This window comes from Lithobates pipiens, unplaced genomic scaffold, assembly GCF_037356315.1.
Source record: "Lithobates pipiens isolate NorthernLeopardFrog02 unplaced genomic scaffold, aLitPip1_a1.2 Scaffold_10, whole genome shotgun sequence".
In the NCBI taxonomy this organism is placed as follows: domain Eukaryota; kingdom Metazoa; phylum Chordata; class Amphibia; order Anura; family Ranidae; genus Lithobates; species Lithobates pipiens.
This window is the reverse complement of record NW_027507686.1, coordinates 193,684,890-193,704,229: the sequence shown is the minus strand read 5'-3', so window position 1 is coordinate 193,704,229 and position 19,340 is coordinate 193,684,890. Positions and strand designations below refer to the sequence as shown.

Sequence of the window (19,340 nt, the reverse complement as noted above, 5' to 3'; positions counted from 1 at the left end):
TTCCTTGGTATGAAACAACCAGGTCAACAGTGTAAAAGATATCACAGTGACATGTAGACAGAACATCAAAAACAAGTGGGAAATGATTGGATGTGTTGGAAGCACAATGTCTAATGCCCCATACACACGTTCGGATTTTACGATGGAAAATGTTCGATGGGAGCTTTTTGTCAGAAATTCCGACCGTGTGTAGGCTCCATCTGACATTTTCCATTGGAATTTCCGTCGTACAAAATTTGAGATCTGGTTCTCAAATTTTTTTTCGTCAAATTCTCAGTTGTCGGAAATCAGTGTTGCTAACCAACCAGATTGAAAATTACTGACACAACACCTAAAATCTACTGGCACAGCCAAGTTTTTACTGGCATTTCCAAAAGTACAATATGCTTGGCTCTCTTGCACCATGACATCACACAACACGCTCAGGCACCACGTCCATCAGACCCGCCCCCCCCCCCCCCCCCCGCCGGTACCACCCAAACACACTGTAGCAGACACTTGGATGGTCTCAGCTGCCTCTGGACCCGAGCTGTGCATGCGCAGTTCTGAGCCAAGCGTCACAGCCATGTTTTTTTACTGGCAATCTTTTCCTCTTACTGGCATTTACTGGCAGGAGAAAAGTGCCTGTTTTTTACTGGCTGCCAGTAAAAATACTGATGGTTGGCAACACTGCTGGAAATTCCGATCGTGTGTACACAATTCCAACGCACAAAGTTCCACGTATGCTCAGAATCAAGCAGAAGAGCCGCACTGGCTATTGAACTTTCTCGGCTCGTCGTATGTGTTGTACGTCACCGCGTTGACGTTCGCAATTTCCGACCAACTTTGTGTGACCGTGTGTATGCAAGACAAGTTTGAGCCAACATCCGTCGGAAAAAATCCATGGATTTTGTTGTCGGAATGTCCGATCAATATCCGATCGTGTGTACGGGGCATTAGAAAAAGATCAATTGCAACAAATACCACAATAACTACTTAAATCCTAGAATTCTGTGAGGCTTTCCTTGGCTTCAGATAACTAGGTTTACAATACAGTGCACCTAGAGTAAAAGATACCACAGTGTCCCGCACAGAGTCCAACAAAAGCAAGGGTAAAATGATCAGATGTGATGTACACAGCTCTTCGGAAGAGCTTAGTGAATGTGTAAAACAAGATAAATCAATAACTACTGTACATCTAAAATACTGTTAGCCCTTGTACACACGGGCAGACATTCCAACCACAAAATCCGTCTGTTTTTTTTTCGACGGATTTTGTCCGAAACTGGTGTTGCATACACACGGTCGGACAAAGTTGTCGAAAAATCCGTTTGTTCAGAACGTGATGACGTTCGTTCGTTATGACGCGACTACGTTCAGGCTAGTAGCCAATAGCTTTGGTCTCGTAATTTGATCTGAGCATGTGTGGCACTTTGTCCGATCTGAATTCTCTACAAATGATCGGACAAAGTCCGATCGGATCATGTTGTCGGAAAATTTTATATCCAGCTCTCAAACTTTGTTGGTCGGACATTCCGATGGAAAAAGTCCAATGGAGCCCACACACGGTCGGATTATCCGACAACATGGTCCGATCAGTCCATCGGAATTTCCGACCGTGTGTACAAGGGCTAAGGCTTTCCTAGGCATCAAATAATCAGGTCAACAATACAGTGCACATAGTGAAAAAGATACTATATTGACCTGTAGACAATCCATCTATAACAATGGAAGAGTTTAATGAAAGCACAAGGTCTCAAAAGAGGATTATTTTGAACAAGTGGAAACTAAGTACGCCACGATACTGTATATATTATACAAGTATATACTTACCAACACAAGATACTCTGTCTATGCTAAGAACAAACCCAGCTTGGCATGAACAGAAGAAGCTTCCATAGGTATTGTGGCAAAAGTGCTGGCAAAGATGAGAGGACCCTGGTCTTCGACACTCATTGATATCTGTACAATAAGCAATAACATGGAACAATCAAAACAGTTTTTGTACCCCTGAACTCGGCTTTAAAGAGAAAATGCAGGTCTTTTCAAAAGTTTCTCAAATATAAACAATGGCTAAGTTAATTTATTTAACGATTCTAAAAGGAACTCAAGTTGGGTAGAGAATACAAATGATCAATAACTGCTGCTTACCTGCACATGTGTGTCCATTGTTCTGAAGAGTGAACCCTGTTCCACACAAACATCTATAGCTGCCATGAATGTTCTTACATCTGTGCTGACAAACTGATCGTTGTGTCAAACATTCATCAATATCTGAAGGTTAGAAAACAATTAAAATCGGATAGTAATTTTAATATACAAATATTATTATGATAACTAAAATAGGCATTATAAATAGGAATTATAAAGTAAAATGTAGAAGAAATCTAAACTGGCTATGCATAAAAATTTTGGATTGAAATATACAGTATTTGACCATTTACAGTGATTCAATCCAAGTCCCATAACCAAGCTGAAGGAAATGTTTGGAACATGTCAGGTATGTGCGCTTAGTCTTTCCTCTGATGGATTATTTCTGCCAGAAAGAACAAAATAAAAGTACAGGTACTCCTCACTTAACAACCAGGTTCTGTTCCAAGGACCAGGTCTTTACACAAATTGGTTGTTAAACGAGGAGCCACAAGTATTTTGCATTATTGACTACTGTACTGTATTGTGAAAAAAGGTCTAAACAAAAAACTCCAACTCAACATTTTAATTTGCATAAGTACAGAACACAAATGAAAATTCTATACTGTACTGTACAATACAATGATGTATAGCGTGTTGTTTGCATGAGGCGAGCTGGTCGTAAGTCTGAGTGGTCATTAAACAGGTAAGTCTGTATAGGAGTATCTGTATAATCTAGAGCAGGGGTCTCCAAACTTTTTAAACAAAGGGTCAGTTTACTGTCCTTCAGATTTTAGGTGGGCTGGACTGTGGCCAGCAGGAATAGAAAACTTTTATGGCATCAGTGGGAGTAAACAGGGCCACATCTTTGGTATTAGGGGGAGGAATAGTGCCCCATTGGTGGTGTCAGTGGCAGGAATTATGCTCAATTTCTGGAGCCAGAGGGCAAAATAGTGTCTCGTATTAGTGGGATGTATAGTGCCCCGAGGGGCCAGATAAAGGAAATCAAAGGGCCGCAGTTTGGAGACTCCTGATCTAGAGGGTTATAATGAGGAAGGACACTGAACCAATGTATTGCACTGTAGAAACTTCTTAGAACAGAAGGTATTCACATATTTCATTACGTCAAATATCCAAAAAATTACTTACTTCCAGATGGTGGGTGGATCCAGGCAAACTATTCCTATATAACTCATGACAACCTATACATCCAGACCAGGACCAAAAAGGCCTTCACTGAACCAAAGCATGGTACAGTAAAACCTTCTTAGAACCCATCACTCATTACATTCCTCATTACATTGCATCATTTATTATAAATGTTATAAATGTCAGCTGGGGTTTTCCATTAATAATTTCAGAGTCGTTAAAACCTTAACAATTGAATAGGGGTCTGTATGCCAGCACTGAGAGTAAATCTCCAAAAATTGCAATCTTGTAGAGTTATAACTCACCCAAGCAACTGGTCCTATCGGCAGCAAGCTTCAGGCCAGGCCCACAGTCACATACAAAGCCTCCCTCGGTATTCCGACAAGTTCCCTCACAGGTAGAAGCAGCACAATCATTAATGTCTGGTAAAAGGCAGGTATGATAAAAAAAAAAAGACTGTTCACAAAGATAACATTTACAGTGCATCAAAGCTAGTCTGATAGTAGAAAGGAGGGTACTAGCATACTTGTGCAGGTGACTCCATTTGCTGTTTCAGTCATGCGAAATCCAAGTGGACACACACGGGAGACATGTTCACAGCCTCCATCATTACAGCTTAACTCACAGCCATATTCTCCACAAGGACCAGGAGCTGTAATTACAATGTTGGGGAAAGGACTGATCATAAATAATATCAAGAAATGTTTAAAATCCACCTTCTCAGGGTTCAGCTGAATTTGCTATGATGTGTTTTTCAAGATTCCATTGCCATTTTTTAAACTTTTTTTTTGTACACTTATTTTTTTATTAAAACTCTACCCTTCAAATAAGAACTTTTCAAGGAGTCTTGCTCTATTCGCAAAAAATGTATTAGTAAAGGAAGTTTTTAGCCTCCTGCAACTCGAAGACATGAATCTAGAACAGTGGTGGTCAACTTACGTGAAACCGGTGTTGTCCAACTTACATTTTTGGAACTTGTTTAGTTTATTCGTTTTCAAATCAATTAGAAACGTTTTTGAATTCGAATAGTTTTCCAATTAGCAAAAAGAATAAAATATAATAGAAAATAAAAGAATAAAATAGAAAATAAAATGTTCTGTTCTATTCCTTTATTTTCTATTCCTTTTTATTCTCTTTGGAAATTGGAAAACTATTCGAATTAAAAAAGTATTTGAATTTGAAAAGTATTAGAAAAACGATTTGAATTCAAATTTCATCCTAATGTATTCTTTGTTATTTCGGATTCATTTACATTTGGTACTATTTTAATTTGGAAATTCGGATACATCCAAATTTCCAAATAATGAAAATTTATCTGAATTTTAATTCGGAACGAACCGCACATGTCTATGAGACATACGGTAGGTGACTTACAAAGATCTTGATGGAGGAACAGTTAGGAACAGACTTAGAAGAGGTACTGTAGGAGGGTCCCAGGTCCTAAAATTAATACCTTTAATAAAAGAATCTGTATCTTTTAAATATGTTTAAAATAAATCAAACCCAAATCCTTATAGTTTACCTTAACCACTTGCCGACCGGGCCATAGCGGAAAGACGGCTACATCGCAGTCGGCTTATTCTGGAAGGACCTCCTCCCAGAGTCTTTCTCCCGTGCGCCCCCTGGAAAAATCCATGACCGCCTGGTCCGGAAGACCCAGCGCATCATGGATCAAGGTAAATGGCCACTGGTAGCAGCCGTTTACCCCGTGATCGCTCCATCAAATGACGGAGCGATAAATTGTGAACAAACCGGCATCATGTAATAACACTGGTTCCTCCCTCCCCTCTCTGTACCAATGTAAACAGTGTGAGGGGAGAGGGGGAGAGATCATTTGCAGCAGTGCTGTGGGCTAGATCTGTAGTGCCCACAGCACTGCTCATTGCCCATACTCTGCAGTACTCTTGCAGTACTCTGCCAATATTCTGCCAATACTCTGCAATACATTTTAACAGAAACAAATAATTTTTTTATTTTTATTTTTTAACAAATTTTCAATCTTTTTCGATTTATAGCGCAAAAAGTGAAAAAAGTGCTATTTGTGTGACAAAAGGGACAAACATTTCATATGGATACAGTGTTGCATGACTGAGTAATTGTCATTCAAAGTGTGAGAGCACCAAAAGCAAAAAATTGGTATGGTTAGGAAGGGGGTTTAAGTGCCCAGTGGTCAAGTGGTTAAGGGCACTTTCACACTGAGGCATTAGGGCATCGGCGGCACAGCGCCACTAGTTTACCGTTTACCGTCACTTTAGCTGTGCTTTTCGGCCACTAGTGGGGCGCTTTTAACCTCTGCTAGCAGCCGAATAAAGGGTTAAAAGGCGCTGCCCATTGATTTCAATGGGTAGGAGCACTTTAGGAGCGTGTATACACTGCTCCTAAAGCGCCCTGGTGATGCCGCTTGCAGGACTTTTTTTTACGTCCTGCCAGCGCACCATTCCACTGTGAAAGCTCTCAGGCGTGACAGGAGAGGCGCTTTAGGGGCGCTTCGCAGGCGCTATTTTTAGCACTAAAGCACCTGTAAAGTGCCTCCGTGTGAAAGTAGCCTTAAGTGAACTGAGTTGGACATGAAATGTTTTAATGCCATGACAGTACTGCTTTGTCAGTACATGGGACTAAAATGTTCCTTCTGCTCTCTGCTGCTAACTTTTTTTTGGCTGGATTTTGGCTTTAAAGTACATGTAAAGAAACAACTTTCTTTTTACTTTTGAATGGAGTAGGAGAGGGTTAGACCCTCTGCCAAGATTGTATCACTGGGAAGGTTCACCCCTATATTTGTACTGCTGACCACTGTCACCAAGACAGAGTAAGAGGAAATACCATATTTTAGAGTTGTCATGAGAGCACAAGGTGAGGGGAAATCTTTAAATTAGGACAAATGTTCTGGTGACAATGTTGCATTTCCAAGCCAGGAAGTTATGTGAACTTTCCCCAGCAGAACACAGACAGCAGTGAGTAACCTGATGAGGCTTAACCATTCCCCATTATAATTTACTCTACACTAAAAAACAAAATGCAAACTTTTGGGCTTATACTTTAATGCATGGAGAACATCTGTATATGCCATAGGTCTAGGACAGTGATGGTGAACCTTGGTACCCCAGATGTTTTGGAACTACATTTCCCATATTGCTCAATTATACTAAAGAGGGCATGAGCATCATGGGTTCCAAAACATCTGGGGTGCCAAGGTTCGCTATCCCTGATCTAGGACTTCATCAGAAAATTCTAAATGATATACATTTTTTTGGAATATTCTTTGGAAAAGGTTTGGAACTTACCAGCAATGGTATTGGGGTGCTTTGTAGGTAGACACGTGCGTCCATTGGCTGAGATCTGATACCCATAATAACATATGCATCTGTAACTTCCAATGTTGTTCTTACATTGCTGATGACAAGGGTTTAGAGCCTGAGGCCGAGAGCATTCATCAATATCTGGCAGAAAAATAAAACAGCACCCCAAAATTATTCCTAACCAGTTTATGACAGCAATATGCATATATGCGGTAGAAGGGCCTTAATGCCCCGTTGCCACATATCTGGGGAAAGCTCCATCAGTGCCCCCCAAAACTTGGACCAAGCAGTCAATAACAGCTCATGGTCAACTACCGACGATCAAGAGCTCATAGAATGGGGTCACGATGACACTTGCAGCGTGCAGCAAAAAACAGTGCTGCGTAATCCAGAGGCTCTCCTACAGACCTCAGGTGTCAGGGTCCACTTAAAAGGCCATCTCCCAGTGTCGGCAAAGGGTTAACATTTTCTAACCTAACAAGCTAGGTATGCACATTTTAGGCCAGACAGCCAGATCACTCATATTTATACTTTTTGTTGGGAAGAGCAGATACCACTATGCGTTATATACCACAAACTCAACATCACGGCCAGCATTTTACAGACCATTGATAAGATGTAAGGTACAGGGTGGATCCAGCAGTATGTCAAAGTCAGTGGTGGCTGGTGCTCAAAATTTTTGGGGGGGCGCAAACAAAAAAAAAAAAAAACATCAATTGCAGCCTCATTGTGCCCATCAAACGCAGCCACTGTGCCAAAAAACAATTTCAGTGCAACCCTAATACAATCTATATGACTGTAACTAGGTAAAAAATCCATATCTGGAATTCATCTATGCCAATTTATTTTATTTATTTATTTATACAAATACAGCATAAACAGAAAATATAAGTAAGAATAATGCATGTAATAAACAAATGCAATCCCTGCACAAAAAACTTAGATTTGTTTAAAATATTATCAACAACATTTAAAAAATTCAGAAAATGCACAGTGGTAAAAGTATGTGTTAATTCTTTACTAGAGAATTGCTCTTCATGTGATATAAACTCAATATTCCCTTTCACTACTTCTAATGCCGCGTACACACGACTGGACTTTTTGACAGCAAAGGTCAGACGGAACAAGTCTGTCGGACAATTCGATCGTGTGTGGGCTCCATCGGACCTTTGCTTGCCAAAAATCTGGTGGACTTTAGAATTAGAACATGTTTTAAATTTTTCCACCGGAACTCTGCCGGACCGAGAAATCCGTTCGTGTGTACACTAGTCCGATGGACAAAAAACAACGCTAGGGCAGCTATTGGCTACTGGCTATGAACTTCCTTATTCTAGTCCGGTTGTACGTCATCACGTTCGAATCCGTCGGACTTTGGTGTGATTGTGTGTGGCCAAGTCCATTCATTCGGAACTCCGCCAAAAGTCCGTAGGAAAGACTGTCGGACCTAGTCCCTTGAAAAGTCCGTGTACGCGGCATAAGTCTAGTCTAGTCTAAAACAGAGAAAATGCTGTAAAAAATGTATGGAATCCACCAACTTACCGTAACAATTTTTTCCATCTTTTCCAAGAATGTAACCATGGAAACAGGTACACATAGCAATACCGTTGATCACTTTACAGCCTTGATCACACAGTGCTGATAGGCAACTTGGAGTAAACCCTGCAAATAAATTATATGAAGAGAGTAAAGAGTACCCAAGTATCTGACACTTATTCAGAAGAACGATTTTAAACAGCATTTAGCAAGCACTCATCAGTAGAATATACAAATCCTTGGCCCAGGAGCCAGTCTGTGTAATCTATGAACAAAAAACAAGTATTTAGGGACCAGTGGCATTTGTTGACAAGAAACAGGCTGAAAAAGTTAGGTGCCAGAAGTAAAATAAAGGTAGGTAGGCTTGGCCCCAGTAGACCTAATTATAGATAGGATATTGGGGTAGAATGCTGTTGGTTACTCATTCTGACTTTGGAGTGTGCAATGATAATGCTCTACTGGCACTGTCATTTCTATTTTCAGCCACTAGGTGGGGCTTTATGTTCTCTTTAGTAAGCTCTCTGCAGTTCAGAGCTGTAATTGCCTGTTTGTTTTCTTTTCTTTTTTTTATGTTTATGGAACATGTATGCTTAAATGTGTAAAATAAAACTTTCTTCTGATTTTAAAAAAAAAGTTAGGTATTAAATGAAGCACTCACTCACCTTAGTGTACCAGATATTTATGAACCCCTCTAACTCACAGGTCCCTATATGCTAGCAACAGCTTATACATGTGCAACATTTATAATAGGCAGTGGGATATACAAATAAGAGAAAAAAGCGCAGCTAATTTTGGTCTTTATATGCAGTGGGATATACAAGACTATTGATATGTAATGAATCAGAGAATGGCATGAAGCAAGTACGATTTTTTTTTAAACATCCCATATTTTTTTTTTTCCCATTGTATGGTACTTTACTGAATTAGATTATGTCATATGCACTCATCAAGAGTGCAGACTATACCAGCCCTTTTGCCCACCTCCTCCATTCATAGAAGCAGGACAATAGCTTATATGAAAGTGGAAGTAAACCCTTTTTTTAAATTTGTACCCACAGTAAGTCAATAAGGCTTACCTGCGGGTACTGTGAATATCTGTGAATATCTCCTAAACTTGCATTGTTTAGAAGATAATCACACTACATTCATCCAGTGATGTCACTGGTGTATGCGCTCTGATGGGATGGCATACCCGTTCCATCCCTTAATGCCACTGTCTGTGACCAATCAGACAGCAGGAGCATGCAAACCTGGAAGGAAGACCGAGAGAAGATGGAAGTGCCCTCAGAAATGACAGCGTGCCCATGGAAGGCTTCGTTCTAAGGCTGAAAAATGTGCTAGTTTGCAATGCATACTAGCACAATATGCAATTGTCTTATAGGGGTTAAAAAAAATGCAGTTTACTACGCTTGAATGAAAAATGATCTATGAATTGCACCAAACAGACCTTTAAATCATCTTCCCCTCCTCTATTCATGGAACACTTTTCATTCATAGAAACTACAGTACAGCTTTTATAAATGGAGGAGGTGGGCAGAAAGGGTGGGCATCTTCAGCACCCACTGCTGCTGAAATCTTCCGGTGCTTGGGGGCATCAGAGGATAGAAAATTATAACTAACACATCAGCCCAAAACACAAGGGACACATTGCTTTAATTGTAATCCAATAGTCCATGCGCTGATTGTTTTTAAAATGATTTTTGATTTGATTTAACTTAGGCTTTACGGCAGCTGATTATTAGTAATTCTGTGGGCTTTGTACCTACAGATTATATTTACCAAGAAATTGCTTTCAGGAGTACACAAAAGGCCAAACACGCATGCTCGGATTCGATGCCCACCAAACACAACATTAGCAGAAGGTGCCCAAAGGGTGGCGTTCAAGAGCTGAAATTCCACGTAGTACGTCACTATGTTTGTGTTTGTTGACCGACAATTGTGTATTGTTTGTATGCAAGACAAGTTCACGGCACACGCCCTTCAGGCAAAAATCTGGTGCTTTGTCTGCCATAAAAATTCAACTGAGTGTAAAGGCAGGTGTGCCGAGACTTTTCACAATAGAGTATGAATGAATGAATGAATGAAATACTTGTATAGCGCACAATTCGAACTGAATCGCCTCTAGGCGCTGTTTGAGAATAGCCAATCTTGCATGACGAGCCAGGGTTCTCAAACCACCCAGAAAACCATTTAGGGTTATTGGGTCCAGTACAGCAATGCCTGGAAGATAATGTGAAGTTATAGGTGCTCCCTGTATACATCAAGATTTAATATTTTTTTGACCAGAGTGTAGCTTTATGTCCTGCTACAAGATTGACTTTTAGGTAATCGCAGATTCACATGGATGCAGTGTAATCCTGATGCATCCTTCTCTATCAGTATAATTCAACAATCCAGTTGTTCTCCACTTGTCCATAGTGAACATCTGCTCCAAAGAGAAGGAAATTCTCTCGTGGCTCTATGACAACATCTGTGAGCTGAATATGGTCCAGCAGTGGCAGGGGGTAACCCTTGTGCAGGATGTCGTTAACCTGGGGAAGCAGTATGTGCGACATATAATAGTTTACAGCAGCATTTAATATCATCACGGAAAAAGGACCCACATCAGAGTGTTTAAGGTCCATTTGTATCCTACTCAGTTCCAGATTACTCACAATCCTTCCTGAACTTATAGCTACCTTCACTAGAGAGCTGGTTGTCACATTTAATAAGAAAGCTGGAGCCAGAGTGGCATTGGGTAGGATCACATAAGCTTGAATGTCCATTTTTGGGGAAATAGTCAAATTTCCTGGTTTGATGTCTAGAAATGGAGCTGAGGTAGATGAGACCTTGAGTTTCATGAGCATATCTGGGTACATCTTGGATAACTGAGGTATTAGCGCGCCAAATGAAGAAGTGTTTAACCGAATGCTAAAGTCTTTAGGAATCTTGTCATCAGTGACATTAAAGACTAGTTTCCCAGCTGAATGGTAGACAAAGCCAGCGGTGTTAAACAAGTAATCGGAGACTCCGAAGTAAATCATGAGGTTGTGGTCAGCTGGTAAGGATAGCGATGGCGGTGAGAAAGGAGGAGGAGTCCGATGGGACAGTTCAAAAAATTCTCCCTTCAGTGCAACATCCACAGTTGCTGCAGTCACAGGTGGAGGGCCGGTGAGAGAATAATCAATGGCAGCTACTTTGTCAATCTTTGCTGTCACTGGAAGGGTTTGAAGAAGTGGTTCCAGTTTAGTGACAATTGCATTCTGAACCAATGGACAGATCTGACTCTCTATAGACTCTCTTAATGCTTTTTCAACATGGTGTTGGAAAAGATCGACCAGCCAGCCAAACTTCCCTGATAGAGTATGTATATATATATATATATATATATATATGTATATATATATATATATATATATATATATATATACACACACACACTTGCACACTTGTGGGATCCACGGGAAGCTGGAAACCACAATGGTAGAGACTGCTACTACAGTGATTGTTCCCAACCTCCAGGTCCCATGCCAAGGATCCCACAGATAAGGCTCATACATACCTACCTACCCTGGTCTAAACCAGACCAATGTAACTATACAAAAATTGCCATATCTAAACTTCAGCTTTAAATGGTACTAGTTCTACATTTCTGTTACAACTTCAGTGGTGTTGGATTGTAGAAATGTGTATAACAAGACAACAGGTGCATTTAATTTGTAATAAATTTGTAATAGGAGGCAAATCTAGTTTATGTTAATCCAGGAATCGACATTCCAGGAAAATTAAGTTTACGAGTTAAACGATTCCGGTGGTAAATGCCTGGTGGAGCAAGTGTTTTACTGTAGGGTGACCTCATTATGGCATGTAGAGTTGGAAACAACTGGGCCATATGTATTTTATTTATTTATACATTTATATAGTGCAAACTAATTCCACCGTACTTTACAGAGGAATATAAACCATTTCTATTAGTCACTGTATCAGAGGAGCTTACAGTCTAACAGCCATGCTACAGTCCTACCGATAAACACATACACAAAGGCCAATGTGAGTAGAAAGACTATTAAATCAGAGATTTTTTTTTAATTTTTTTATTGTTAAACAGATCTGGTGTCGGGCTTTTATTGAGGTCTGCATCACATTGGAGATATTTCTCTTACTTCCTATCTTAATGACAAAATTAAAAATAATTGCCATATATTACAGTGGTGACCAGAATATACTGTATGTATCCTGTGGAAATGTTCCCCTAGCCTCCTGTAAAATGTTGGCTTTATTTTCAATTTCTGTCCCCGTGACCACTGCATTGGAACAAGATGTAAGGAAAAATCTTCCCAGTGGGGATTCAGACAGCAACAAAAATAGAATTTACTATATTCCCAATCATGAGCACAGAATATGTTCCATGATTTTGTCAGTAAATGGACAGTAACACTTTCATGAAAATTCCATGCTTCAATATCTGGAATCTGGAACAAGTATGAAGATTAAGATGTCAAACTTCACTATGGCTTTCTTACAGTAAAATGCATACTCATTCTGATGATTCGGATGGTGTTAAAGCAAGATGGCCAGCATAACAGCCAGAAAACTAGCATTTTCAAGAGGCTTGCAATAGTGTTTAATGCCCCATTCCCAAGCTGGACATGCTCTTAAGATTCAACACTTTTCCCACCTTAAAAGAGAAATATGTTTTCTGGTTTATTTTGTATTCATACTTACCTAGGTGAATGCAGCATCTTTCCCCTGGCGCCACTACACTGAAAACCGAGCCATTGAACCCTCTCTGCTCTGCCCCCTCACAGCTCTCTGCTCTGCCCCCTCCTCGCTCACTGGAGCGCTGGGCTGTCACTGGAGCGGCTGGCTCAGGCTCTCAGCGGCTCGCTAAGAGCCTGAGCTGGGTGTCAGTCCAAGGATCTGGGTGGATCCTGACTCCATGGTCGTGATAATGCAGAGCCTGGACCGACTTCTGTGACCTTAGCAGAGAGCAGTCTTCAGCACGCTCTCCGCTGAAAAAAGGGTCACAAGTGCAAAACGAACTGCACTCCTGTGATCCATAGAAGAAGCCCACCCAAACCAGCTTAATGCCGCATACACATGACCGAATTGTCCGGCAAACAATCCGGCAAACAATCCGTCAGACTTTCTAACGAACGGACTTGGCCACACACGGACACTCCGAAAGTCCGGTGATTTATAACGCGATGACGTACAGCACGTACGCCGGGACTAGAAAAAGGAAGTTCAATAGCCAGTAGCCAATAGCTTCCTTCTCGTACTTGCTTCTGAGCATACATCATTCTTAGTCCACTGGACTAGCACACTGACAAACAGATTGTTCGCTGAAAGCCAAGTCCGGCGGACAAATTTTGAGTCAAAACTACTTTCTAAGTTCGCCGGACTTTACGATGAAAAAGTCCGCTGGAGCCCAAACACGATCGAATTGTCTGGCGTAATGCGGTCCGGCGGACTAAGTCCGCCAGACAATTCGGCTGTGTGTACGTGGTATTAGTTGTACTTCTCCTTTAGCCACTTGCCGCCCGCCCTATAGCAGATACACAGCGGCATAGTGGTTTAAAAATCCTGACCGGACGTCATATTTTGAGCCGCTGCGCGCCCCCGGGGACGTGCATCGTGGCGATCGTTGTTGCGGGGTGTTAGTCTGACACCCTGCAACTACGATCTCGATAAAGAGTCTCCGACGGAGACTCTTTACCACATGATCAGCCGTGTCCAATCACGGCTGATCACAGTGTAAGTAGGAAAAGCCAGTGATCGGCTTTTCCTCACTCGCGTCTGTCAGACGCGAGTAGAGGAGAGCCGATCGGCTGCTCCTCTGACATGGGGGTCTGTGCTGATCGATTATCAGCGCAGCCCCCCCCCCCCCCCCCGAGGATGCCCACACTGGACCGCCAGGGATGCCACCAGACCACCAGGGATGCCCAGCACAAGGTAATCCTCCCTAGACCACCAGGGATGCCAGTCAGTGCCCACAATGAATGCCAATCAGTGCCCATAATGGATGCCAATCAGTGCCCAACGGGCATCACTGATTGCCATGCATTATTGTTTGACACTGATTGGCATCCATTAGTACAGTATAACATAATACAATGCCGCCTATCAGTGCCCACCTGTGCCTCCTATCAGTGCCCACCTGTGCTGCCTATCAGTGCCCACCTGTGCTGCCTATCAGTGCCCATCCATGCCCATCTGTGCCGCCTATCCATGCCCATCTGTACCGCCTATCCATGCCCATCCATGCCAATCCGTGCCAGCTATCAGTGCCAATTTGTGCCACCTATCAGTGCCCATCCGTGTCGCCCATCAGTGCCGCCTATCAGTGCCGCCTATCAGTGCCACATATCAGTGCCACATATCAGTGTCCATCAATGCCACCTCATCAGTGCCACTTCATTGGTGCCACCTCATTGGTGCCCATCAGTGCCGCCTTATCAGTGCCCATCAGTGTAGCCCCATCAGTGAAGGAGAAAACTTACTTATTTACAAAGTTTTGAAACTGAAACAAAAAAAAACATTTTTTTTTCAAAATTTTCGGTATTTTTTTATTTGTTTATCAAAAAATAAAAACCGTAGAGGTGATCAAATACCACCAAAAGAAAGCTCTATTTGTGGGAAAAAAATTAGAAAAATTTAATTTGGGTACAGCATAGCATGACCGCGCAATTGTCATTCAAAGTGCGACATCGCTGAAAGCTCAAAATTGGTCTGGGCAGGAAGGTGTTTAAGTGCCCGGTATTGAAGTGGTTAAGGTCCCTTTCACATGGGCATCTCCGTGAATTGGAATGCGCTTGCTCAGCAGGGGATCTCTCCGCTGATCCCCGCTGAGCAGGCGGATGATAGGTCCGTGTCCACTCCGCTCTCGTCTATGCGGCAATCAGATGGAAACAGACTGTCTGTCCATTTACTTTTGATGATATCCAATCTAGTCCGCCAGACGGGTAGGGAATAGGTCCCCCATCTGTCTGTTTTGGTGGACAGGCTTGGATCGCATGGCGGCAGGTGTCCACTGGCATCCGCTGATCCAGAGAAGAGAATGGAGGGTCTGATCAGGTCCTGAAAAACTGACATGTGGACTTGATTGGATTGCCTGTGTAAAAGCGGCTTAAGGCTACAGGTTGGTCTTTAAAGAGTCTGAACTCTGCTTTAGCGGGCGACAACTAGAGTTTTATTCAAACGTTCGTGAAAAAAAAACATTCAGGAGAACATTCTTCTTGCCATCACCGATTCCACTTAGAATCTTGTAGACTCTCATCCAGAGCTGTTTATTGATTAGAATCCCAGCCTATTAAACAGGTTTCATTACAATATGTTTGGTTTTTACCAACCAAACACCCCATTCACAGATATTTGTTTGTTTGGCCGGTTTCACACGAACAGCAAGCTTTTACAAAGCATATGCAGAGCTTTCAGGAAGCTTTTAAAGTACCATACAGCTTCAGTTTGTAAATGTAAAATAGTAACTCAACTTTTGTTGAGAAAAAGAACATTCCCCTCTGGGAAAACTACGTACAAGGGTTTTAATAAACTTTGTTGCAGATTCCTACCTTTTGTTATACTGAAGAAATCCCTGTGTGTTTGTCTGTGCCCATGTGGTAAGGTGATCTAATGGGAGTGGTTTCATAATTATCAACCAACTGCTGCATTTGTAAAGCTCTAATGAGGAAAGTTGCAGGGTCTGCATATCTTTAGATTTAATTTCCTATTGGGAGTACTTCCCCAAAAATGAAACTTTTGTTGTAGGGGATGCCAAAAATCTGACTTATATCTTAGTGTAAACTTCTGGGGAAGTCAGTGAGCCAATCACAAAAGCAGGAAATTATGCTTCTGGGGGTGTTCTGTACACAGATTACATAAAACTACAGAGCTGCAGACTGAAAAAGAAAGGTAATTTTTAATAGCATTCAAGTACAATATGACTTCAATCGTAATTGTATATGCTATATTACTTTTTTTTGTTTTATTTGTTTTCTTTTCCCCACAAAAGTGGAGTTATCCTTTAAGCACAGATCTTAATGAAAATGCTGGCTGTCACTTTACTTAAAGAGGAGATCCGCCTGCCCCTTTAAAAATTAAAAGTCAGCAGCTACACATACTGTAGCTGCTGACTTTTAACATTAGGACACTTACCTGTTCTGGTGTCCAGCGTTGTGGGCACTGCAGGCGATCCTCGGATCGGCTGGTCAGGTGCTGTCGTGGCTATCGCTACTAAGGGAACCCGGCAGTGTAGCCTTTTGGCTTCACAGACGGGCCCCTACTGCACATGCGCAAAGCCGGCAGAAGAGGGAAAAGGAGGGAGGAGGAGAGGGACCAAACAGGTATTCACTCCCCACCCCCCAAAGGTGCCAAATGTGGGGGGGAAGAATCAGATGAGCGGAAGTTCCATTTTTGGTAAGCACCCCCAAATACTTACCGGAGCCCTATCTCTGTCCAGCAATATCCACGAGTGTCTCAGCCGTCCGGGACCCTGCTTCCTGATTGGCTGAGGCACATCAGCAGCACCACTGGCTTTCGCTGCTGTCAAAGTCAGTTAGCCAGTCAGGAGAGAGGGGGCGGGGCCAAACCGCAGCTCCGCATCTGAATGGACAGACGGAGCTGCAGCTCAGGTTGGGTGACCCCATAGCAAGCTGCATGCTGTGGGGGCACTCAACAGGAGGGAGAGGCCAGGAGCACCGAAGAGGGACCCAAAAAGAGGAGGATCTGGGCTACTTCGTGCAAAACCATTACACAGAGCAGGTAAGTATAACATGTTTTTTTTTTTTTATAGAAAAAAAAACAAGACTTTACAATCACTTTAAGTGACTATCAGTACTCCCATTATGATCTATGTATAACCTTTCCCAAACAGGAGCTGAAAGGAAAGATGCTTAAAGCTTGTTGAAAGTTTAATAAAAGCTTGTTGTTCATGCCCCTCTAATATAAGCTGAAGCCTTTGTAAAACAGGCTATAGAGAAAAACTTTTCATCCTGCTCCTTCACATTTTTTTTGTCATTACGGTAGAAAGCTAATGCCCACAATAACCAATAAAAAATCAAACAAACTTTCCAAAAAAAAAATGTATACAAAAGTGTACTGGTGAATGGCAGGCTTTTGCCAATAGGTCTGATTTCTGCATGACCCTACATGTATAGTTTACCTTTTGCACACAAGACCAGTGCATGTATGACACTACCAGAGCTGCAGTTAGTGGATGCATTACCTCTTTTTCTGCTCCTATCTTGATTCAAGAACCAGTGCAGCCACATCAAGTACATTTTCACTGGTTTTACAAATTTTCATATTGGCAGTCCAGTTTCAACTTTTTGGCCTCATTTGCACGGGTGAGCTGTTCCATACACCTGAACAGAGGGTCCTGGTGTAGCTGCATGCATGCAGCCTACTGAAAACAATGACATTCTGATAGCTGCTCAGATCTCGAAGTGCATTCCCAAGGGATGTTGGAGAATATTCTAGAATATAGTGGATGAAGGCTAAGAGGGGCTGCCCTAAGGGCCGGTTCACACTGCGGGCGATGCGAGGCGACACGACTTGCCTCGCCGCGATCTGACAAGTCGCCCCCATTCTGTACAATGGAACCGTTCTGAGAGGAGCGACTCGAGTCGCTCCGACTCAGAAAAAAGGTTCCTGTACTACTTTTGAACGACCTCGGGGCGACTTGCATTGACTTCTATACAGAAGTCATTTGCAAATCGCCGCTGAGGTCACGGCAGGTCGCGGCGAGGCAAGTCGGTGTCGCCTCGCATCGCCCGCAGTGTGAACCGGCCCTAAATATGGGCCCTCAGCCAATTCCCAGGAGTGGGTCTGGCAGGAAACTGGAAAACTCATAAATAGATTAAGCCATGCCAGCAAGGGAGTTTGGGTGAAGGATGGAGAAGCAGCGCTGAGGGAGGCCGTTTGTGGACCTTGAAGGGACCCCTTACGATGGGGGTGGGGGAGATACCTCAGTCTTGAGCTCGGCATGCCAGCCTGGATCCCACCACAGGAGGAAGTTGGAGGGATTCAAGCCAGAGAGGCAGCAGAGAGCAAGGGGAAACAGTGAGTAGATCAGCATATGCAGGGACAGACAAGGGGAGAGACTGTCAGCTGTAGCAGTGCTCTCTTGAAGACAGTGTTATGCCAAGTGTTTATCCAACCTTGCCCTGGGAAGTCTCCATGTGTGTGTCAGGAGGACTGAGAGAAGCAAGCTGCCAGGTGGGCTGGTATTTCTGCAAGCAGTGGAACTGGGATCAGTGGTCACAGGGAAGCAGAAGGTTATGAGAGATATAGCTCCCAACTGTCCCTGATTTGGAGCAATGTCCCTCTGCTCTGTCCCCCTTTCCCCCTCATTTGTCCCTCATTTTGGTCTGATCTATATAGTTGTGTATAAAATGCATGAAACTCGACTGCATAATTTGGGGTAGTGAGGGACTGCGTTTGCTCTTTCCCCTGAAAAAAAAAAAAAGCATTTTTTATCCCAGGGCTTTACCTTTTATCCAAATTCAAAAATGCTGCAATTGTGAAATTTAAAAGCCAAAATAAAGGAATGGTAGTGGTAAAAAAAGCCCTTGTGGATTTAATTAACATTTTATTTTGGTTAAGTCTCCTTTAAGGGGGTGTGGCAGGGGGCGTGTCTTATGCCTACATACATTTGATAGTAGGTGTCCCTCATTCTCACCTCAAAATGTTGGGAGGTATGTGAGAAATGCTGTTCAATCCACATGTGCTACTTTACAAAAATGGGACGGGAAGTCCCTAGCCTGTAATGGGCTTTTGCTGAATTAACTAAGTGACTGTTAGCTTAGTAAATAGGGAGGAAATTGTCCCCTGTTTGTTCTGTGTTCTGGATACTTCCAAGTTGGGAATCCCATAATTCCCTACCCCATCCAAGTTATCATTCCCTACTTGAACAACAAAAACAAGCCAAGGACTGATTTTCTGCATTGGAGTGAATGAAGGAAATGCTATGTGACTGGCTGTGCATCAGTGGGGACCCAGACATTAGCAATTCGTACGAGGGGGGGGGGATTAGTGCTACACTTTGTTTTTAACTTCAGGGCTAATTCCTGCTAACTGCCATTGTCTGGTAAGGTTTAATGCCATGTACACACGACCAGACTTTTCGACGGACAAGGTCCGACGGTCTTCCCAACGGACTTTCGTCGGAGTTCCGGCGGACATTCCGAATGAACGGACTTGGACACACACAATCACACCAAAGTCCAATGGATTTGAATGTGATGACATACGAATAAGGAAGTTTATAGCCAGTAG

At 42.5% G+C, this 19,340-nt stretch overlaps 2 protein-coding genes across 2 annotated transcripts in view; both read right to left on the bottom strand.

Moving 5' to 3' along the window:
• VWCE (von Willebrand factor C and EGF domains) overlaps positions 1-19,340 on the bottom strand; it is a 136,423-nt gene that overhangs the window by 87,611 nt on the left and 29,472 nt on the right. The window contains exons 5-10 of the mRNA XM_077460807.1: positions 8,094-8,213; positions 6,540-6,695; positions 3,785-3,910; positions 3,564-3,680; positions 2,131-2,253; positions 1,813-1,941 (exon numbers count right to left, since the gene is read on the bottom strand). Of these exons, the coding sequence (XP_077316933.1) occupies positions 1,813-1,941; positions 2,131-2,253; positions 3,564-3,680; positions 3,785-3,910; positions 6,540-6,695; positions 8,094-8,213 (771 nt within the window). The remainder of the gene's footprint in view (positions 1-1,812; positions 1,942-2,130; positions 2,254-3,563; positions 3,681-3,784; positions 3,911-6,539; positions 6,696-8,093; positions 8,214-19,340) is intronic.
• On the bottom strand, positions 10,193-11,437 carry LOC143937436 (bactericidal permeability-increasing protein-like; the record flags this gene model as incomplete). The annotated part of the gene is made up of 1 exon (XM_077460808.1): positions 10,193-11,437. A coding segment is annotated over one exon (975 nt), but the record flags the coding sequence as incomplete, so codon positions are not given.